Genomic DNA, 24,625 nt, shown 5'->3' with positions numbered 1-24,625 from the left:
AGCACATTTTAGTAAATTAATGCCTACTAAATGCTAGAAAGAGCGTGTTGTGATGATTTTTAACAACCATTATGACTGCTGTGGGAACTGCACACTTCTTTCTCATATTATAAAAATATAAATAAGTGGCTGAAGTTTTGTAGACTTGTAACAGAGTAATTTAGAGTTAGCACACAAGATAGCACACAAAAGACTGGGTATAGGCCTGAAATATAAGCAGAAAAATAAAAATTTAAAAAGGTGTAATAGTCAGGTGCTGGGTTGATTTTATACAGCACTTAATTTTTCTGAAGCCTGACATAAACTCATGTGAAGAGCTATGTATAAAATAGACACTATGACCTAGAAGTAGAATAAACAGGACAATATACATCATAGATTGTAAAAGTCATGATCTCCCTTCACAGAAAACAAAATGAAAAATTGCTAGAATCTTATTGTGAAACTCAAAAGCAAGGCCCTATGTATTTTGAGCAGGAATGACTGGATTTTGAGATGTTGCATTGTATGGTTAAACTTTTCTCAAGCTGTGAGTGTAACTGAGCTGTGATCATATCTTGAAAAGTGGTTATGAATGTGTTTCAACTACCATCTAGTGAGCACTTCTATTCAATTAAATATTTTCAGGTTTATGGTAAAGTAAAAGCAGAACTGACATTTCCTGTAATGCTATTGCCTAATAAGAGTAATGATATTTAAATCCCGTTTTTATATCACCCTGGTAGGGGAGATCTGACTCACTTTGAACACTGCATCTTACAAGTTTGTGTTGCAGTTTTACGTACCTTCCTAACCGCACTCAGATCCATGCCATAATAGACAATGCACCTATATTTATAAGTGGAAGTTCTACTCCAAAAAGCACACCATGTAAAGGAAAGGACAGGAATGAGAGCCAAAGAGTTACTGTTACTCCAGTTTTACCAAGCTGTCATTTTTGATGGCTTGCAGCATAGAGGTAGTCGTTTAGCCATCTTAGCAGCAGGCTCTTTCTGCCTAATAGGATTGTACCATTTTCAGTTCTGGTGCTGTCCTGCCTCCTGTTGGACCTATCTCTGTCACCTCTGCTGTGAAGAATCTGCTGTATGTGATGTGACACCACCTTCAGGATTTATATACATCTTTTGTAATATCAGAGCAGTTTGCAGTGCAGCACTTCAACAGGGTTCTCTGAAACCCAGAGAAATGAGCTGAAGTGCTCCCTTCACACCTGATTATTTTGTGCTTGGTGATTACTGTGACAAATGCTACAGGGATTGACAGTGGCAGTCACATTCATCTGTACCTTATAAGTAGTTTATTGAACACAATGTAAGCTTCCAGAAGGGAACATAAAACATACAAAGGAGGTGGTTTCAAGGCTAGTGAGTACAGGTTGTTTTCCTGGAGAGTTCTAACTCTAAAACAATGAAGAAAGTACTTTAGCGATCTCCTACCAGATGTCCAAATATCCTAGACATCCAGGCCATCTTTCTGGAGAAATTAGTGGTGGAGAAAAATATTGTAAATAAAAGAAATTACTGTTTAAGACACCATGGGATAATTTGACAGTTACAATGCAAAGGCAGAATATACTACTTTTTCATTTGTTTGAGAATCCACCTTCCTTGAATTGTCTAAAAGTGGTGTTCTAATAAGTGAAGTGAGACCAGAGTAAATTGTTGTTTTCTGTGTGTTTGTGTAATTTGAGAACTCTAATTTTGATAGTGTATATTAAGGTTAGTTGGTTAGATTAAGCTAAACAGGCACTTACATTTTTCTAAACTGCTTTAAAATAGTTTTTCTTTGATGCCTTTGTTTTATCTACTAAGTTAAATAGTTTTGCTTTAAAAAAGTCATTGCCTACTTCATCATCAAGCTTTTAAAAAAGAAAAAAATACAAATGCTCAGCTCTTGATGGGACCAGTAGAATGCTACATCTTTAATGCCTATGGTAGTCCTAGTTCCAGAGTGAGAAAATTATATGACTCAATCCCAAGCACTAAATGGCAAAAAAGGAAGAGGATTCAAGACGGGGAGGTGGACACCCTCGGGGAATGTATGACCAGAACACTGAATTGAGATTGAATGGATGTCCTACGTATGAAAGCTTCAATACTCTTGCTTTTTTGAATATTCCTGTAGTGTCTTCCATTTTAGTATAAACACACCATTCTTAAAGCTGATTTTATTCTTTAGTTTTTATCATCCTGTAGCTTGCTTTAAGAAGAGAAACTTCAGAATTTCAGTTCAATATCCTTTCTTTTGGAATGATTTAATGTGTTCATGGTTTCAGTTGCCTCTGCCAATTCTCAATCTGAAAATCCATTATTTTCTCATGTTGTATGAAAGCAAGTTAACTTTTAACTGACTTCCAGTTCACAGTGTATCATTTGGCAATGTAAATTCATAAAATGATTAATTTAATAAATACAAAAATATCTCACATAGAGGCCCACAATGGTTACTCTCATTAATTGTCACCATGTCTTCCATTTTTGGCTGAAGAGAAAGATAAAACAGATTAAACACAGCCAGCTGCACTTCAGTAGTTTGGACTTCTGCTCTGCTGAAGGCCTTTATGAAATGAGATGAACACACTGCAAATAAGTTTTCCTCAATTAATAAAATATGAAATGATTATAATGACTCAGTGAACGATAATCCAGATTTTCTGTTTCTGATTATACCTCTCAGAAATCACAGCAATAGAAGCTGGAAGAAAACTTTTAAATAACACCTTCCTACTTTACTACAACAGAGTTGTAAGGAAAATCTTTTGGATTGAAATGTTTGTTTAGATTTAGCTGTACAGAAGTGCTGTTTTTCTAATTGTGATTAGAGTTGATTGGGACTTTCACTATGACATTAATGAAGTGAATAAAAAGTATCTTTAAAAGTCTCATCCTTTCCTTTTATTAATGTCCACAGTCACTGCTAATCCTTTCAGCAGTTATTTCTTCCAGTATTTGATTAATCAAATTAACATTTGATCAATTAGCTTAATCATTTCTTCTGCACAAAAATTCCCCAGTTTGTTAGGTATCTGGTTTTAGTTCTTAGTTATATATATTTTCACCATACACAGCCCTTGCATGTGAATACATGGTTTTTTACAGTTCTTATGAATTTTTCTCATTTCAAGTTTTCAGCAGCAGCAGCAAAAAAGAAAAAGTTTCTAAATTTGATATTAGTATAGGTGAACCCTGGCAGTCCAGGTACATGTGTATGTGGCTTATAGAGAAAACAGAGTAAAATTGAGGTAACAAGTTCTCCCTCTAAGCTACATCCAGTGTCTTTCCACAAGTTCCAGCAACAAATTGACACTGATCTCAGAGAGAGAAGCAAGAGTCAAGGGTCAGATTTATTCTGAGGGATGTGCAGACTGTGTGAAATTCAAAGAGTTTCCCAAACCTTGAGCTAATTTTTCTAAGCAAGGACAGCATGCCCCATTTGAGGATATAAAAGGCTGCCAAAAGCTGTTTCTAACAGCTGAAGTTTGGGTACACTTGCGTTTATAGTGTAAAATTATAATGATCTCAACATTGTATCTTTTATTTTCCTTATATACATTCAATGTTAGGTTTTGATTTCTGACTGCTATTGTAGTTTTTGAGCAGTCATAATTACTTTCTACTTTTTGTGCTGAGATTTAATATAAACTACTCTCGTCCCTGTCCCCTACCCCCAAAGGAAGAATTTATCTGGAAAGGTGTTCCAGGCAAGGTTGTTGAGGTTACTCAGAAACCAATTACATACTAGCTCAAGGGAAAAAAATTAAAGAAAAAGGTGCAAGATTCTGACAAATAGTCCATATGTATTCTCTAAAAATATCTTACTCAGGCTTTTACGCCATTGGTTCATTAAAAAAAGAATAATGTATTAGCACCTAGCAGCACAGATGTAACGAAATTTTCATTAATATTTCCATTGTAGATCACCTCTAGAGAAATTTATATAATTGAAAGGGTTTTCATTTGTTCCTCACTGGTAGAATAATAATCCAATTGATTTAAATGCATAGGTATTGCAGTGAATAAAGCAGTGTAAGTCCCCAGCATGTACTGCTATACAGGCTCTATGTAAACATCATATATGGGTGCTCAGTGTCTGTAAACTCATGTATTAATTAAAAAGAATTACATGTCTTAAAGAGCAGTCATTATATTTCAAATCATGTATCTGATGCAACATTATAATTAAAAGTATTTATTTTCTCTGGTAGGAAAGGAGGAGTTTTTCACATGCTTTTTCACCTTCCTCCCATTTAATTAAACATCTGTCAATTAAAATATTGTAGATAGAGCTGTATAATTAAAAGGTGCTTTCAGTGAATTTTGAAGACATCATATTAAAACTCCAAATTGTTACTTCACCTGAAAGAGCATGTTTCCTCTATAGAACCCTTTATCTATTAAATGATTTGGTGATGCATACTTTACCAGATAATTACTGTCTTCTTAAAACTGTCACAGAATTGTGCACCTGCATCTATGAATTCCATTAAAAATAAATAAATACAGACCCTCTTCTAAATTCATACTGCATCAAAGGATGCACAGGTATTTTGATATCATAATTAAATCCCTCTGAATTCTGAGACAAGTTGAAAGCTCTGACTCCTATCTACAGTAGATATCACCATAATTTGTTTTGTTGTCTGGGCATCACAAGAGTTTCATTCATGTCTCTACTCCTGGCTATAAATTTGGTATTTTTGTTGTTCAATGATTAAAGTGAGCTAATGTGAGATTCTTATTGCTAAATGGAGCAGTCATGTTTTCTTCTCCGATCAACAGAAAGCCCCTGCTTTCTGTCTGTCCCTGTAATAAGTATTAGCAAACACTCAGCCATACAGAGGTCAGACAGGTTCATTGATATACAGAAAATCAACCTGCCAATATATGTATATATACATACATTTCAATCACAGACCAGACTAAAAACTGTAGAGAGACCACATTGAATTCACTGTGAGTTGAATGTTGCTGGGTGTTGTTGCAAGAAATTATGTGACCCTAATTCTCTTTTTTTAGAATAAGTGTAAGACAAATCAATCTATTTGAAAAGTATATTATATTGAAGGCTCTTTTTTTGAGTATGCTGAAACATTTTTAGTAACGGAGCTTTGGCAAAACACATTCCAGTTGGCATCAAAAAGATGCATTTCTAATCTAAGAGATTGTCATGATATCCACTGAAACTTAATGGCCAATGTTTTCAGTTATAGCTTAAGGCAATGAAGCTATGCCAAGCTATTTTAGCATTTCAGAGTTTAAGGCATGTCTGGAAAACACTCTTAGTCATATGATTTAATTTTAGGTAGTCCTGTGAGGAGCAGGGATTTGAGTGATCCTTATGGACCCCCTCAACTTGAGATACTCTGTGGTTTTATGTTTCTATAATTTAAACCACAGAGTTGTTTTTACATCATAAAAATATATCAATATATAAATATCAAATATGTTAATGTTGCTACCATTTTCATATACATATTTTACAGAGAGATATTTTATATTCTTTTCAGAAATTCTCAGCAATGTTCACTAAAATGAAAACAGCAAAAATTACTTTGAGAAATAAATAACAGCATCATCATTATAATCTCTTTTTGAACCAGTGTTGACAAAGGCAGTAATGAAGATTAGTCATACCTCTTACATGTGCTCTGTAGAAATATAAATTTATGGATCAGGATCAAGGCTTTAATGATGTACTTTGAAATATTAAATCCTCTAAAGCAGAAAATTGATAAAATTCAAATTATCAGTAAAAAGTTATATTTTTTCCTAATGGATGTCACACTTGATTCTTATTTCATAAAATGGTATAATTATAGACACATTTAGGTTAGAGAAGACTTCTAAGATCATCAAATCCAATCTGAGCTTAACCAAGAATGACCGAGTCCAACACCAAACCATGTCTCTAGGTGTCCTGTTTATGTATCTTTTAAACATCTCCAAGGACAGTGACTCAATAATTTCCCTGGGAAGCCTGCTCCAATGCTTGATAACCTTTCTGTGAAGAAGTTTTCCCTAATATCCAACCTAAACCTCTCCTGGTGCAACTGTGCAACTGAGGCCATTTCCTCTTGTTCTATCACTTGTTATTTGAGAGAAGAGACCAACCCCTACTTGGCTACAACCTCCTTTCAGGTAGTTGTAGAGAGCAATAAGGACACCCCAGAGCTGCCTTTTCTCCAGCCACTGGCCTTCTTAGTCACCCAGGCATACCCAGGCTCATGTCAACCAGGACATCCTGGTCGTTTTCCACCATTCCAGAGACTCACAGCCTGTAGCACTGCAGGGGACCATCATGACCCATGTGGAGGATCTGGCACTTTGCCTTGTTGAACCTCATACAATGGATAGAGTCTGTCCAGATCCTTCTGCAGTTCCTTCTACCCTCCAGCAGATAACACTCCCACCCCACTTGGTGTCCTCAGCAAACTGACTGGAAGTACACTTGATCCCCTCCTCCAGATCACCAATAAAGATGTTAAACAATACTGAGCCCTGGGGATCCCAACTTGTGACCGGTTCCCAGCTGGATGTAACTCCATTCACTAGCACTCTCTGGGCCCAGCCATCCAGCCAGATTTTAGCAAGTGATGGGTGCACCTCTCCAAGCCATGGGCTGCCAACTTTTCCAAGAGAATGCTGTGGGAGGCAGAAACAAAAGCTTTACTGAAGTCCAGGTAGATAACATGCACAGCCTTCTCCATCCACCCAGTCTTGTAATAGAAGATCAGGCTGGTCAAGCAGGACCTGCCTTTCCTAAGCCCATGCTGGCTGTACCTGATCAGCTGGTTGTTCTGCATGTGCCACATGGTAGCACTCAGGATGATTGCTGGTCAAAGTCCCATTCAGCCTGACCTTGGATACTTCCAAAGATGGGGCATCATTTGCCTTTCTGCAAAAGCAGACACTGTAATATGAGATTAAAAATACATTTAAAGCCAAGCTTAATCTTGCTGAATAATATGACCCTGAGTATTTCTGATTCCAAGTAAATTCACCCAGCTTCAGCCTTCCTGAAGCCCATGTTTAATGAAAAAAGCTGTGTCAACTTAAAATAACACTGTGGCTGCTTTCAAGGTAGGGCCCTAGCAGCAGCTGGAAATTAAATTACTAAAGAAGGTTCAGAAAGACTTTCTTCTGATGACATGATATTTTTCTTGCAGAGATTTAAAATCAATGACAGTTTAAAAGAAAGGTAAAATAACTGAGTTTCCCAAACTCTGCAAATTATATGGCACAAAAAGAGGAAAAAATTGACAGTGTCCAGCCAGCTGGGATCTTTTCCCTTCCTTTCTGTGCTTTTAGTGGAAACTTAATATAGAGAGATGTCTGATTACATCTCCCTGTTAGTCCATTTCTGGACTTATTCTACCTCTTGGAAGACTTTTTGGTTGCACCATAATGACTAGTTATATAATTGTTTAAGAAAGCCTAAAGCACTTGCCTACAGTGTCATTCATAGGTCAGTGATTGCTAATGGGATTCAGTCAGGCCCTCCTCCATGTCAGCAGTACACAGCTGTCCCAGGTAGGTAGTGATTATGTGTCATTAAAACTTGATTCTTGTTCACTGTTCTGTCAAAAACAAGGTTTTTGTGTTCAATCCATTTCTTAATGGGTAGGTGTTACAAGCAAATTGGCATTAATTGGCAACATTGTTGGTGACCTCAGCAGAAAACTGAAGGTATGAAATGATCGAGAGGATAAAAGCTGTGATTACAGAGATGAGCTCTATTTTAGTACTTTGGAGGAAAGATGTGAAGAGTTTTCAAGATGAGCAGCAGCAGCTGTTTAGTGGAGAAATGCCTTGAAGGTCAGCCAGCTCACTACATTGGGTCAGACCAAAGAAACATCCAGCCAAAAAGCTTGTTCCCAGAAGATGCCCTCAAGAGAATGCAAGAACAGAGGAAATATGTACAGTTATTTCTAGGGAATATTTCCTGCACCTCTGGAGACTTCTGACATAGATGCTTCCGGAACCAGTTTGTTATATAGACTAACACATTCATTCTCTGTTTTTATCCTACGTCTCTTACTGCTAATCAATACCCCTGCTTCTTATGTGAAAATGCCAAGTGAACCACTGTTTCTTAACCCCTTTCTCTGTTATTTATTTTTTTTACATATCTCAGTCATACAATTCCCTCAGCAGTTTCTTTTCCAGACCAATGAATCTTTGTTAATCTAATTGTTAAAAAACAATTCTGTTCAACATCTAAATTTCAATATCGAAACTTTGAGTTGTAATCACCTGTTCATATCCCATTACAGTGTAGGAAAAGGTAATATTGTTTTTCTTCATGTCCATTGCTATACATTTATCTACTAATTTTTAACAGTTCTTTTATCTCTCATTCAGTATATTGAGCTTCTTCCACAGCCCATTCTCTTGTTTTTTTACTTGCTTCCTTCTCATTTCCTTATTTTTATCCATGTGTTTTGAAGAGAATATATCAACAAGGAGTCTCAGATTGAATTGTTCATAGATTATAGGTTAAATAGAACAAAAGGAGCTGCTGGTTTTATGATAGTATTTTGTTTTGATGCAATGGTCTTACGGACATACATATTCCCTGTTTTGTCCTTAAGAAGAAGAAGAGGGGTAATTCCAGCTTTATCCTCTACCATAAACTGGTTACTAGAGTATGGCTTCATAAGAAATACATATTTGAAACTTAGACTAGCTTGACCCCTTCATACCCTTTTGCTGTTCTTGGCCATTAATGTTCAGATCATGCAGTAGGGTTTCTGCAGATATAAGTAGTTTGGAACTGTGGGAAAAAAACAAATTACTCCTTCTAGTGTATTTTTCAAATATCAAATCTTTGAAATTGTCTGGAGAAGACCCATTTGCTTTAGGAGTTTGCAGCAGTTTTAACAGTTCAGCATTTTGACATGAATATTTCTATGCTGCAGTTTCATAGCTTTGGGGTTAATAGATTTTTTGACCAAGTGATGTTGGCCAATTTTCCCCTTCAGTTCATTAACCTAATGAATAGCTGTGATGTACATTTTCTAAAATTCTAGCTTTTTCTTGCATTGAGATACTTTTTCTTTATGCTGATACCCTACTGAAGCATTTGATTGAAGTGTAAGGGACTCAAATGGAAATATTAAATTGCCTATGTGACCTACTCTTTTTTTTTTTTTTGCTGCCAAATGTTCTTAAATTACCTAGAATATTACAGAATATTTATCAGGTTGTTCAATAACCTGATAAAAGAAGTAAAAGTAATAGTTCATAAGAAAAATATTTTTATCTTTAAATTGTCTAGATGTATTTTACATCTTGAGAGTTTAGAGGGTGGGAACAATAGATGATGTTGTTGCACGAATTTTTATGTTTCTTTTTTTTTCTCATTCTTTGATTCAGTGATCATAATCAAGTATTTATATTTGACTGCAACAAGCTACCTTCTGTTTTATTCCTAGACATTTTGGTTTCCACACAGACAATGATAGATTATGTTGATCCTTTTCCAACTTCAGATTGCATGGGGTTCTATCAATTATTTTAGTTCATGCAGAATTCTGTAATATGTGTCAGATTCTTCATTGTGATACCAATAAATACTAATAAAATAACTCCAGCAATTTCATTACAAATTTTTCTTTTACTAGGAAATTATACTTTTGTCATTAAGTCTCAGTCATCCTGTTAGAATTTGAAACTCACTATTTTGATTTATTTAAAGAAGTAAATAGATCAGCCCTTGTTGACTATAAGAAGGGGCTTTAGGGGAGGAAAAAAATCCCAAATCCTTATGAGCAAGAAAAAGAAATAGACAATTCCCAGAATGCTTTTTATTATGTGTAAGTTTTATGGCTTTTGAACACCTGGCAGAACAGAACTGAATTTGGGTCATTCTGTGGTTTCTTTGCTTTCATAAATGCTACTCAGTGCTTATTTACAGCTCGTATAAAAATAACTAACTTTCAACTCTGATTTCTACTGGAAAGTTCTCTGCTCAGTACAGGATAAAAAAATTTTGGTTCAGAAAGAGCACAAATGCCTAATTTTGACCTAAATGTGTATGTCTGTAAATCTTTCTCAGCCAACTTTGTGTAAATTTTACTGGTATCTTTATAAAAGAGTGAAATGCTCAACTCTTGCCTTTCTAGTGGAGGCATTTGAAGAAAGACTTCAAAGATAAAATTTCAAAAGTCATCCATCTATAGTATGATAACACAGGAATTAGAATTTTAAATCAACTCTTAAATTATATAAGAGCACAATGCACAAATAAATGTTCTAGTGTAGTATTTAATTAGGATATTATTTATGTCCTTTTCTCTGATGATAGAAGGATGCAGAAGAGTTATACAGAACAAATCAATTTAAACTACAAATGTATATTATACTGCATTTAGAATAAAATCATGGCATTTACGACTGAAAGCTCTTTACTTTCTAGTATCAGTTATTAATATTAACAAAAATTTAGATGTGTTTAATGTTAAAGTAATTGAAATTGCACCAAGAGCAAAATACCAAGATGGGTAACATAAGGGTTTTCATTTCTCTACCCCACTCTGAGTTTCTTGAATACTTTTATTGTGATGATTATTCACTTCTGAGACAAACAGAGCTAGAGATGCATATTCATGGGTTTTTCTCTATATTGTATTATAAGCTCTCCTACTGTTTCTCATTTATTCTGCACAGGCTCCATCATCACCTTCTTCACCCATAGCTAATGAACCAAAATACGAGAAGCGCTGGCTAGACACCTTATCAGTTCCTCTGTCGATGGCTCGAATCTCGAGGTACAAAACCGGAACAGATAAATTAAGGTTTGTAATCTGAAAGGGGAGGCACTGGGTTAGTTAGCTGTACATAGTGTTTTGCTGTGGATTGTTGGCTTTATAAGAATTGAGTGGAGATATGAAATTCTTCTTATTAAAAGCTATGCAGTTCATTTTCTCCTAAGATTAATGGTATTCATGGTGATTACCAAAGATAAGGTAAAGCTCCTACAAATACATTTCTATAATCTGTTGTATCTTGGGAATTCAGTTAGCATCAGCAGCTAGCACAAAAGTTAATCCCAGTGTTATGTGAATGAATTTTGAAGCTACTAGATTTCCTTCAGTATACCTAATAGGATACTTCTATATTCCCCAATTCTGATTTGTCAATTAAATCTCCTTTTTCATTATAAATGATAACACAGTGCACAATCATCATGCCTGTTCTATCATGTCATATAGATATGCTTTTATCAGTGTCATAAAGAAAGTCATATTGATGAGATTTTGGCAAAGTACATGGTACAAAATACTGTATTTTTGATCATAGATTTTTTTTGCATCTCAGAGACATAACTAATGGTTCATAAAGTAACTGTGGAATAGGATGTCAGAGGCTATTTAACTGGGCTTCAGGAAATCTAAAAGCAGAAGTGAAGTTTAATAAAGCTTCAATAAATAATATGCTTGAGAAAGTTTTACACATTGCAGAATACATAAGCTTTTTCTGCAAACCATTCTATGGTACAACTGTCTCAAATCTACCAGTACTTGTAGGCCAAGCAGTCCATAGTTCTCCATATGTATCAGAACAGGAGTTCATTCGCTGTCGTTATTTTCCATGGTCTTTATGGGTTGTCCTATTTTTATTTGCCTTTAATACATATTAAGGAGATACTTGGAATCTCTATTGAAGAATCAATATACAGGTCACCTGCTATGAGGAGGTACCAGAAATTCATGTGAAAACCTTTATTGACTTATGCCAGATTTTTTACCTGTTTCCTCAAAATTACCTGAAAAGCATTATTTTTCTAGTAGGACAGATATGCTGCTTTAACTTACAGCAATTCATCTTCTAAGGCAGTTGGCATCTCCTCTCCCAGAGTTTGTGTTAAAGCATCACAGGTGAATAATAAATTGCCCAGAAAAGTTTTAGCTTCTTCCACAGACTTTCTTTGAACTCTTAATTTTCTTCAACTTAGTGTCTCATCACTTCTCCACCACTTTCTTCCTCTCTACTTCAACTAACAAGTTCATGCTGTCCAGTATTGTCCAACCTATCACAGACCTCCAACCATTCAAGGCTTAGACATTCAGTGAATTAAGTAAAAAAAATCTCAGTGTTCACATTTAGACATTAACTTATCAGTGTTCTAGAATCTGAAGGATAAATTGAAGAGGACAGAACATTTAAACCTCTGACTTCAGTTACCACTCTGACAGTTTGAAGTGCTTTCATTCCTGTGCTGTGTACTTTACACATTAGATGGAGAAATCCCAAGGGATTCCAGTTCCCAGAAGAGGGGCATGTGAATTTTGAGAATTCTTTGAAGTACAGTGGCTCCAGCTTTGTACTGGGTCTGGCTGAGATGGAGCTCATCTTCTTTATAGTAGTCCATATGGTGCTGTGTTTTGATTTGTGACTAAAGCAATATTAATAGCACACCAGTATAGTGGTTGTTGCTGACCAGGGCTTGCACACCATCAAGGCTTTCTCTTTTTCTTGGTCTGTCCTACACAGTAAATAGGCCCAGGGTAGGCAAGAACTTAAGAGGAGGCACAAGCAGGACCAGTGAACCAAACTGACCAAAGGAATATTCCATGCTGTGTAGCATCTTTGCTCAGCAATAAAAACTGAGCAGAGAGGGCATGGGGGAAGTGAGCCATTTCGTGGAGACTGACAGGACATCATTCTGCTTGTGAGAGACAGTGAGTGGTTGCATTTGCATCACTTGTTTTGTTGTAATTTAGTTAGTTGGGGGTTTTCCCTCTTCTGTTTGTTTATTAAACTTCCTTTGTTTCAGTTTATGAGGTTTTTTCTTCTTCAAATCCTCTCTGCTATGCCTCTGGAGAGGGCTGGGGGAGTGAATGGCAGTGTGGATGCTTGGCTGCTGGCCCGAGATCAACCCATGTTTTTTATGTAAGATTTGAGGAACTTAGTGCTTTCAGTTTTAGTCTTGGAGAGATATATTCTCTTGTGATGTATCTCGCTCCCATATATATTTAGTATATATTCCACTCTTCTATTAGTGGGAGTTTTATTATTGTTGTATACACTCTGAAGGAATATGAAATAGTGCCATAAAGCCTACTGCCATCCCATAATACTTTACTTCTAGAGTAAGTGCTCCTTGCTTGTTTTGGTGAACCAACAAATCAGCTATATGAGCATTAAAGGGATATTGCCTTGAGGTTAACTGTGGATGAGGCATTTCCCATATTCTTACTAAAAGTGGGATTTCTGTGCCTGAGGCACACCAGACTGCTCTTATCCTGTACTGTGAAATGCATGTATGTATTTTTACTATTATCCAACTCGTATCCTCTTTTTGCATTTCCCCATGTTCATATATGTATAGTGTCCAACATATGTCTTCTGTAATTACTCTCTAAAATTAAATACTTGCTTTACATGAAATAAAACCTCTGATCAGTCTAGATAAAAATCCCTCTTTCAACCACATCTGCCTGTCTTTGTTCCCTTTTACATTGCAGCCATCAGTCTAAAGCCATTGGAGTGAGCCTGAATTCATTCCCCTGAATGGATCACAGATCCTTCTGACTGATTTCCTAGTTTTACCATATTTATTTGGAGCCTATTTTCATACATGGGTTGACAGCATGTTTGTTTTTCCTGTACTACATGAGTCCATGAGTCTGTCATAACTCGTATGTATCCTAAGCATGTTCTTAGGCTCTATTATTTCCTTTGTGGATAAACTGAGCAGTTTAAATTCTTCTGTACTTCAGTTGAGTTTTCCAGTAGCTTTGCCCAAAAAAAAAGGCATACTTTCAGCATATTCTTGTGTCACGATATGGCCAAGATCACATCTATCTGTTTGATTCTTATTTGTTGTTCATGTGAAAAGAAAGGCAACTTGCCTCTGGCTTTTCATTTCACTTGACTTTTTATTGTATGTTTCACAGGAAGTCTTTAGACTGTGACTTAATGACAAAGGAATATTTTTTCATATATTTTAAATTCTGTTAACACCATATGTATTAACAGAAACAAGAGAGAATGGGATAGATATTCTCCCTCCATATAAAGGAATGGCTGAAAATACTGCACACCAGGCCTGTGAAATATGTTTATCAATACCACAAAACAAAAGCAAAAAAAATTTCCTCTGAATATTTTAAAAGAAAGATAAGAAACATAGTAGGTGTCATTCCTGTTCTCAATGGAAGATTAAACTTTGTATCAATTACAATATCAGCTTGAATTAGTTTATTTCGAATTCTTGATATGGTTGGAGTCAGTCTGAAGATATTTATATATGTAGCATGCTAATTAGTCTTTTTGATTAGTTAGAAATTCAATAACTTTTTTATTCATTTGCCTTTATTATATGGCACTACTGCTTCTATTATTCTAGACTTCTCACTAATCCATCAATGTAGTTTTTCTCTGAAGGAAGTAAGGCAATATAAATGTAGTGAGAATGCTATTGCTGTGAATACTCTTAATTGCTAGTTGGCAACGGGAACATTTTTTGACTGTTGAGGATTGAATTGGTCAATAAATGTGATGTGAGTTTAACAGAGAAATAATATCAGTAAGTTTTTCTCACTCAAAGGAATTTGTGGTTCATATTCCAGTTTGGGGGGGTTTTCTTTTTTAAGATAGAAAAGTAAAGATAGGTAGTCTTTTAGAAGCTGAGGAACACAGTTCATGCACTGTAGTCTTTAATTTTTGCTATGGATTTGTTATTTGGGGAAATGCAGATATTACTATTTTTAGTCCTTACAGCTGATACTGGTAGTATTGTATAATAATTTTATACAGTGTATTGGCAGAAGCTTTGAGTAAAGGTACAATGCCTATAACATCTTGAATATTATGAGTAGAGACTGAAGAAAACATGCTTATTTCGAATATGGGAGACTGAAATAGTGAGTGGAATGAAAGTAATTCATGCCCAGTAGCTATGAGCCCATGTAGCTGTGATGTCAATTACAAAGCAACCTAATTAGATTTAGTGTTATTTTTATTTCATGGTATTCTGACCATTGCAATTACTCCAAAGTATTGTGTATTTTTAATTTTTTTATGTGTTCACTGGTTTCTTAACAGATTTTTTCTGAAGAATGATATTTTCCATTTATCATTTCAGTAAGTTAACAAAATGCCTTTAATTAGATAAATAAGTTGAAAACTAAGAAATTGAATAAACCATTTTAAAAAAATCTCGAAATTAAGCACAATCTCACTGAGTTACACAACTGAATGAACTTTCTCACAGTTTTCTGACACATCAGTTAGAAAATATCTGTAGAAGCATAAATGTCTGTGTTCCTTCAGTTATGTTATTTGGTCGCTATAAGTGTAATGAAAATAAAAGTTACAATACTGGAATCAAAACGTTCCCCCCAAAACCACAAACATAAAATACAATCAAGTTTATGTTTAATGTTTTGATATCTTCTGAGCTATGTGATTTCTGTTGATAGTCCAGTTATATGCTCACATTTAAACATTTTGTAAGGTACGAGGCTCTGTGACATTTACAATACAAAATCCCATTACTTCTAATGACATTTCAAAGAGATTAAGTAATTCAGATTCTTCCTTTTGGAGAGTTTCCACTCAGATCTACCCATAGTCCTTAAAACTTCAGTCTAAGTAGATATTCTAGGAAGAGGGCTGTGTAGTATTATAAACAAGCCACAATACAATGTTGTAACAAAAGCAACAAAAACTAACTCAAACATAAAAAAAATTATACAAACAGGAGGGAGTACTGATTCAGGACCTGGGAATATGCAAAGCTGATTAAATCCATCTGTCTGTATCAGCATGGTAGTAAAGATAAAAGAGCTGCAGTCAAGCCTACATCTAGATTTTTGTAGAAATATCTATATTATAAAATACCTATATAAGTCTAAGAGAGATGGTTTCACATGCCACAGACACTGAAAAATAAAAATATATGCTTTGCTGGAATTCTTAGCCTCCAGTAAAATAAAAGTTCAGCTCTTTCCATTTCAGCTGGCACTGAAAATACTTTTTATCTAAGAAAAGTCTTTGGATTTAGCACCTCTATAGTAGCAAACTGCTTATATGGAAAAATTTCCTTACTAATATTAATCAATAGTACTTGTTTAAATTTATCAATTTCAAGAAGAGAACCTAAAGTCTACAAATGCTCATCTGTTATTCTGACTGCCATGCTCACAAAGATATAGTTTATTTTATTACAAGAAATTAATGCTATAAACAAACTCCATAAGAGACCAGGAATGCAGATCTATTCATACTTTCACCATGAAAGTGAGATAGAAAGACTGAGTATTGAAAATAGTGACTCATGCTCCTTAGCAGAAATGCTTGAAGGAAACAAATTTACAGATAGGGAGAGAAAGCTCAAAGTAAGAAATGTGATGGCAGTGCAACACAAATTTCTAGTATTTAGGAAATGCAAATATTAATTTCTTGCTCTAGTTACAGTAGTCAGTAGCATAACTTCAGTAACAGAAGATGTAGAAATTTCCTCTGTCTGTGTTTCAAAATCATCTTAGGGCCTCAGGGAAAAAAGAAATACAAACCAACAAAGAAAATAAAAACCCTACAGAAACTTTATAGCATCTTGAAACCTTTCAAACTTATTATTTGGTATTAAATGGAAAGCTCCTCCTTGACAGCTAACAGGAGTAGGTGCTTTGTTGTGTCTTTTTTTCTTTTCTCTGTTTTGAGGAAATGGCAGAGAGAAATGCATGTCACTTAAGCCTGTATGATTTATTTTCTTGTGAGTTCCAGTGCCATCTTGGAGCTTGCTTTGATTGTTTCACTTAACATAAAAGCCTTAGGATTTATTTTGTTAAGCTTTTCTTTTAGTTTGGATATCTGTTTTTACTTGTAGCCTTCTGCACATTATGCTTTTTAGAACACAGTTTGGTACATGGAACAATATCAATATATTATGGGATCTTCAGAGAGAAACTTTTGTAACTGAAAGCAAGAAATAAAGTAAAGTTAATAGTAAAGTTGATTAAGATTCAGGGCAAAAACACTGTGTTACTACCATGACTGGCATATGTAAACTTTGAAAAGCACTGGCTGTTTTTTATCCTGTGTCATTTACACTGAACTACTTTCTGATAAAACCACATTCCTGTCAAGGCAGCACAGTGGGGACAGCAGAGCCCCAAAGGTCTCAGTCTTGTGTGCCAGGCAATGTGACCACCACTGGCTCATCAGAAGCCTTGAACCAACCTGAGCCCTGGGAAAAGAATGTCCTGGAGTCAGTGTGCTGGAGCAAGGGAGCACGCTCTGCAGGCAGGGCTTGGAGACCTTGGCAGACTCCCCACTGAGCAGTAGTCAGCTAGGCACAGGTTCAGTGATGAAGTCCCATGTAAGGAGGGGCTGTGTTAGCAATTACATAGTCAAGGGAAATGGTTGTTATCATCTGTTCTCATCTACTTGCATTCCTGAGGCCACACCTGAGGTAGCTCCCTCTGTGTCCAGTTTTGTTGTTCCTATGGAAAAGATTTGTATTTTAAGCAAGTTAGTGAGGAGGCTGGACTAGAGGACCTACATGATCCCTCACACCCTATTTGATTCTGTGCAAATATCTTGTTAGTGAAGTGTTCTCTAGATGAATATTGAATATTATTAACTGTAATTGATCACCATATTATAAAAAAGGTAAAGAACAACAGGAGTTTTAGTGTAGTCCACTCTATCACCAGCACCCTGTTTCAAATGATAAAAAATTGGTAATTTTTATAATAAAAGTTATTTTTTTAAATTTTGTTGGCCTATTTTGGTTGCCTCAATTGTTAACCAAGGAGTTCCCTTCTGTGATCTTTCATCAGCCACTTAGGTAACTTTGTGCCCCTGAGATAAGGCATTCAGGTCTTTGTGTGTCTGCAGAAGCTGAGTTAGTATCTAGACACCCTGTGGTTCCATGGAGAGCACATCCTATTGCTTGGCTCTCTTAAATGCTCTGGACAGGCCTCTTGCTGTGTAAGGATCCTAGCATCTTAGCTTTGATATTTGAATGGGATACCTAAGCTGGGCATTGTGAAGGGCTTCTCCTCACAGCATTAAGTTAAGTCTGTTTGCAGGCACCAGTGTGTATCAATGCATAATGGCTGACAGATTCTCACTGTCTCAGTGGGATGCTGAGGAGATCATACCATAAGTCATTTTATTACAGCACTGTTGGGATCTTTGTCAGAACCTTAGGTAAAATGAACAATATGTTTGGGAGGTGATTATTTTGCTCAGTTTACTTGAAGGTAATAAAAGGGTTTTTTAAAAATCTTTTCTTTCTTTCTGAAGAGGTGAAAGAGATTACTGGAATAAAAGTGACACAGAATTGTGCCACTGACATCAAGTTTTAGTAGTTCCCATGATTATTCAATCATGAAAGAAAAATGGACAATTGGCTGATACATATCTAAGTCTTCAGGCCAAGCATGTTAATTTTTGCAAACAGCAGATAGAATGCTTTACAACTCCTTTAAAAGCAAAGCATCTCACATATATCTATTCAGATACATTGTCTTATTTATACTGTGTATAATGGGTAGTCCTTTTCTAGCAAGTATATAGAGTTCAGTATTCATGTTCACCATCAAACTCCCTACAAATGACAAATATTAGGTTAATAACTTCTTCCCTAAGTGTCACGGAATGAATAACTGCACATTAACCACTAGATGTCATTTTGAATGTTGACATATATCATCAATTAAGCAGTAGAGGATTTTACCTTATATCAGAGATCCCCAGGACTCTCAGCAACTTCATAGAGCAGTATTCTGATTCAGTAGCTAGCTTTCTTCTAGGTTGGTACCAGAAATGGGGCAATATAGCATATAAGTATAAATATCTAATTTACAAATGTAGAAGGCAGTGGTGATATTCTCCATATTATACACAAAACAAACATATGCAAAATCATTGAGCTAATTATAATTGTCTTTCACAGTAGTATTTAACTAACATCTACCTCTTCTGGCAATCATAGGCATTTAAATAATCTGGTTATCTTTCTGAAGTTTAGTTATTGCAACTATTGTATGTTACTTTTTTTAAATTTAGACCAGTGTACTTTCGTGCCACTACTTAATGAGCTTTTGTGGTTCCTATAGGAAAATTTTAAGAGTTAAAAAAGCATATCCCACCAGCATTCAGATGTAGGGGATTTCAAAGGTACATATGCAGTGCCTTACTTACTGCAGATAGTGAGGGAAGGAAAGCATTGGTATTTGCAGAATAAAGTTGCTATAAACACATAAAAGTTGCATTAAAAGTTAACAAAATGCAGTTGCACATTAGCCTGAGCCAATGCTGTTTTGAGAAGACTGTTTGGGGAAAATTTTTGAAAAAGCTTCTAAGAATGTTTTTCAAATTCCTATGACATAAAAGTGCTTGAAGTAAGCATTGCTTTGAATGCTACATAAAAAAGGTTTAGGAATCCAAGAAATGGAAGCTAGGGAAGACGGTGCTTTGAGTCTTTATAAATTCCTAGTAAATGAAGCCAAAATGCAATAAATAAAATTGGCATTTTGGTTTAAAAAACACTATTTTTTTTTCAAAAAGGCCCAATGCATATTTCCTGAACACACTACCCTAAGTTTAATAAATATGAACATAATACGTATACCCAGGGGAAGTAAATGATCATCAGCACATGTGTATATTGGTACATAAGAGAAAGTACTTGTATCTGTTACTCTTGGTGCTGCCCTATTATCCTTGGTTTTGTTGCCTTTCTATTGATTGGTAAATAAAACAGTCAAAAACTTGTCAAAAGGCATAAAAATCACTTGAACACTGATAAATATTGGGCAGTTTCAGAAAACTGACATATCTTCCTTTACGGATATATTTCTTCTTACTGCAGATCTAATGCATTTGAAGTGCTGGCACTCGATGGAGTTAGTACTGGGATACTTCAGTTTTATACAGCCCAGGAGAGTGCTGACTGGCTGAGAGCAATGTCTACTAACATCAGTGATTTGACACTTCAAAATGTATGTTACTTTCTGCATATTTTCTTGTTTATGCTATTGTAAAGTTATTTCTAGTTTTCAAAGGGTAAAAAACAATTCACCTTTAAGTACAATATATAAAATGCTTGTGTATGGGGAGGAAAAGGAGAAAGGACAAAACAGGGAGAGGTTGCCTGATCAAAAGCATCAAGAAGTTTTCAAGGCTTGCAGTGTTAGCATAGAACAGAAACCCGTAGAAAATCAGATTACATTTATCATTTTAAAGATTTTTAGGTCAAAATATGTATCAGTACTGGTCATTTCACAGACCTTTAGATGTGACGAAATATTTCATTTTCACATTTTTGTAGTTAAACTGTGCTTGAAATTAGCATTTGTTGCTTAATTTTTTTATTTTACCTTAATAAAGTCATGTTCAGCAGCTCTTTGTCAGATTTGTTTATTTTGAAACAAGCATGTAAAAATTCCGTAGCTAGTGAAGAATGATTTACTGAGACTTACTGGAGACAGTAATTTTACATCTCTAAGTTGTCTAAGAGTTGATTTATTTAAGGACACATTATTCCATCTCACTTCCTAGAAGTATAAAGATGCTTATGCTATTTTAAGTTACTCCTGTAAATTAATAAGTAACAATTGCCTTTGCAAGCAGAAGTATTAACTAATCCCCAGAGAAACAGGAAATAACTATTTGGACAGCACATCTATTATTCCATCAAAGAGCAGCTAAAAACATTGATAAATATGGAATTAGCTATGAAGTTAAATAGGGAACTCAATAATGTACAATTTTGAAAGTATATTTGTCTTTATGAAATGATAAAATTCAGTGATGAAAATGCAATAGCACAGCTGTCCCTGAAAAAATTGCCTGTGCAGGTTTTAATCTTTTCTTTCTCTACATGTGCATAGTCTGTTAACTTCTTTCATAAATTATGATTTAGTAGCCTGACTTGTATTTGTGCTTTGTACTCTAAATGAGCTATTGCTTAGGTCTCCAGATTATATTGTGAAGAATTTGTATTAAATTTCAACATAAATCTTTTGGTTAAGTCTGTTGGTTAAAACAGACATAAAATTTAATTTGTTTTCCTATTCTTCAAAAGCTACATGAATCACATTTGATCATAATAGTTCATTTATTCCATTAATTCTTTTAAAATATTCAATTGCTTAAACAATCTCTTTGTCAAAATCAGACATTTTTGCTTATGACGTGTTCTTTTTAAATACTATTTAGTGACTCACATAATGTACAGGGTATTATTATGTAATAACTCTAAGAAAGTGTATGGTAATATTTCTAGAGAAATTCCAATTCATAGTTACTAAGCCTAGAGAAATTCACTGAATAAAAGCCATTCCAATGATATAAGTGAATAAGAATAAAAATAAATGCAGGCAGCTTTTGTTAGTCATAGGGTGCTAATCAGTTTTTTTCCAAAGGACTATGGGCAGTAATTATGTGTCCTGACACAGTATCTTCACTGTGCTGTGACCTGTCAGCAGCAATATTTTATTATGAACTGAGTACTTTCGTAGTCTTCTCCACTATCTATTACCAGTGAACTCTGTCAACAAAGTAATGCATCTGGTGTTCATATAGCTGGCAGTTCCCAGGAAGGGCCTGAGAAACAACAGTCATGATGAATATCCATGTTTTGTGTTCTTAGTGAGTTACAAAGCAAACTCATATAAGTTCATATGAGAAGAATGTAAACTTTTTTGCTTGGACAGTGGCTTTCCAGGTTTTGTCAGGCATGCAGCCTGTGGTACAACTGGAAAGGTCAGGCCAGAGCATTTATTTAATTATTGATCATCAGAAGAGGAGATGCAGTAGTCAGTGAGAATCCCTTTTGTTGCAAACTATTTTTACGACAGTGATTGAGAGGGTGGAGTACAGCAGAAGGCTGGACAGCTCTCTGCCTCTGAGCAGCCAGAAAACACACACCACCCTCCACAGTGCTTGGGACAGGCCTTTGAATCTCGCTTCTTGGAAGTCCATTTGGAATCCTTTTGGTTACCTTAGTCTTATAATTTCAAAAAATGATTATTTTCTTATCATACCTCTGACACTGACATTGGGGAATGTATCTGTCATTCCTTCAGAGCTTCTTCCTGTCTCTGCACTTCTCCACTCCTGTAGAGTGTCTCCCCATTCTCCAGGACCAAAGATAATAACTACTCATCCAGAAATTATTTCAGAGAGTTCCTTATCTGGTTATGGGTTATTTTCATGAGTACTTGCTGACTCAAAGTTCAGTTGCTTCTCCAAATAGTTAAACTATTGATTTCCTATTCTGTCCCACACCATCATCTCAGTATGGAAATTAATTACTAGATACATAGTCAAAATGGACTTTTTTTGCTAACACTGTTGGCATAATGTCAGCATCCTTACCTGAGCTATTATGGTGTTTTTAAGCAATACTTACCATTATTCATGTTTTACTTCCACACATTTTTACATTTTGTTCTTCTGGTACTTGTTTCATGACTTTAGCAACTTTTCTTGTACCTTAGTCATTCTTACTTAAACTGTGCCTATTTGTGTTACTCTTATCTACATTTTTTACCCTACATATTTGCATGATGTTTTAAATAATTTCTTTTAGAATTTTAGTTCTTAAAGAGCTCTTAATAGGGATTTTTTGTACAGTGCACCAAATCATTCCTGTATCACTTTACCCTAATATACTTTTTTTTTTTATTTATTTTACCCTAATAAAGTCATGTTCAGCAGCTCTTTGTCAGATCTCCTGCTGATGCCAGGAGACAGTCCTAGTGTAGGTAGTGCAAAAATAGCTCTGCCACAATGTGACACTTCTGCTAATGTCAGACTACTCTTTTGAAGTACTCCTGAAACATCTAACATCTATACAAAGGCAAGCTCTCTGGGGATCAAGTGTATAGGAGGAATCATCTTTCAACAGTGGAGATGTGAGAACTTGTCACTGCTGGAGTGCTGTCCCTGTACATATTTAGAGAGTGTTACTTGGTAGATGAGAAATAATGACTCTGGTACCAGCCTGGACTTAATTCTTAGATGAGAGAGGAGCACAGGGAATGCTGCAATGTGGAGAAAAATGTAAGTGTTTTTTCAGCCCTCATTGCTGATACATGTGTTGTATGCTTAGCTCAGAAAATTTCCTAGTTACAGTCCGCTTTACAAGCAACATGCATTTCTGAGGACCCTTGCCCCAAATTATTTATCTCTCTGTACATATTCTGGTTTTTTTTGTCACATCCTTTTCTACCAGCATGAAACTACCCTATCATCTTCCCTTGTGATTCAGTCCTCATTTTCAATATTCTCAAAGCTTTTTGCATTTATCCTTGGCAGAAATAAATGCAGGTGAATCAGCACCTCAGATTTATTTCTTCATACACCTCTTTTCTTGCAGAAGGAGGTGTCGTTGAAAAAACTGAGAGAAGAGGAGTAACAGAAACTGGCAGTGAATCTTCCATGATTAAACAAAAGCACAGGAAATAAATTATTCTGCCTGTGCTTCTCACTGCTCCTGTTCCTAATTTCTTCAGATGAAGGGTTCTTTGTAGGCTGAAGTGACAGTGCTGTAATGGCTATGACTTTCTAGGAGAAAGGTCTTTGGGATAATTTATATTTCTCTCTCTGTTTTTCACCATTCAGATTGACAGCTATAAGATATATGCAGGTTTTCTCATGGATCTTAATTATTGTCTTTGAAATATAGCACTGAACATAATTTCAGTCATAATCAGTAGAAGCACCTAAAGGTAATGCTGTCAGTTCATTTACATTATAGAGATTTGTTTCTTATATATAAAAATTTCTCAAGGTTTAGTGTTTTTTCACAGTAAATTTTAATGGTGTTATTGTTTAAAAAAAATTGTAAATAAATGAGTAGGTCATAAGCAGGTCAGAGAACAAGTTATGATGCTCTTGTTCCAATTTAAACATTATTTATGATTTTTATAAATCATTCCAGCTGTTTCATTGGAAGATGGTAGAAACTTAAAATTTTATATTAAAGTGGGGTTATTAAGCCAGATCACATTTATGCCCATGACATCTTTTTAATTGTATATGTCATAGTCTGTAAACCTTCTCTTTTATTTCTTGATGTAAACACGTATCTGGGGATATTTTGTGTTGCAGTTGTGTGAAATGTCTGTTGTAATAGGGAGAGATTTATGAAATATGAGCTTTAAACATATATTAAGAAAAAAGAAAGATTGAGGAGGTCTTGTTTTCTTTACACAGCAGATTGTGGGGTATATGTAGATGGAAACAAAATCCTTGTGTGTAGGAAGCAGTATACAAATTTGACTGACTCAATGATTATACAAACAGTTCTATTCCCAGGGTGAGAATGCATAATATTTCTTCACTGCTGCTTTTTTGTTGTTTTAAATGCAAAATTTCCTGTTGAAAGCACCACAGTTCAAACTGTAGAGGTTGCAAAGGGTAGTCAGTAGGGATAGGACTCACGTCCCCTAACTTGGCCAAGCAATAAGCAGTCACAGAGGATACTAATACAGCTAGGAAAAAATAGGTGCCTGTCAAGATCCTTCACTGTTTTCTTGAAAGAGAATAAAGGTATATGTGAAATAAATCCCAGGCTGGGAGGCATTCAGATTTAGGTAAATGGTTCTGAATAATTTTAGTTCCTGCCTTGTGTGTATCCATTTAGAACAGAGCACAGG

General features: G+C 35.3%; 1 protein-coding gene across 1 annotated transcript in view; it reads left to right on the top strand.

The window, feature by feature from the left end:
- Window positions 1-24,625, top strand: part of SNTG2 (syntrophin gamma 2) — a 121,533-nt gene that overhangs the window by 47,873 nt on the left and 49,035 nt on the right. Inside the window, exons 9-10 of the mRNA XM_054514231.1 lie at window positions 10,668-10,795; window positions 19,831-19,960. Of these exons, the coding sequence (XP_054370206.1) occupies window positions 10,668-10,795; window positions 19,831-19,960 (258 nt within the window). The remainder of the gene's footprint in view (window positions 1-10,667; window positions 10,796-19,830; window positions 19,961-24,625) is intronic.

Source organism: Molothrus ater, chromosome 3, assembly GCF_012460135.2.
Source record: "Molothrus ater isolate BHLD 08-10-18 breed brown headed cowbird chromosome 3, BPBGC_Mater_1.1, whole genome shotgun sequence".
Classification (NCBI taxonomy): Eukaryota; Metazoa; Chordata; class Aves; order Passeriformes; family Icteridae; genus Molothrus; species Molothrus ater.
The sequence above is the reverse complement of the archived record's forward strand: the minus strand, read 5'-3'. Positions and strand labels throughout refer to the sequence as shown.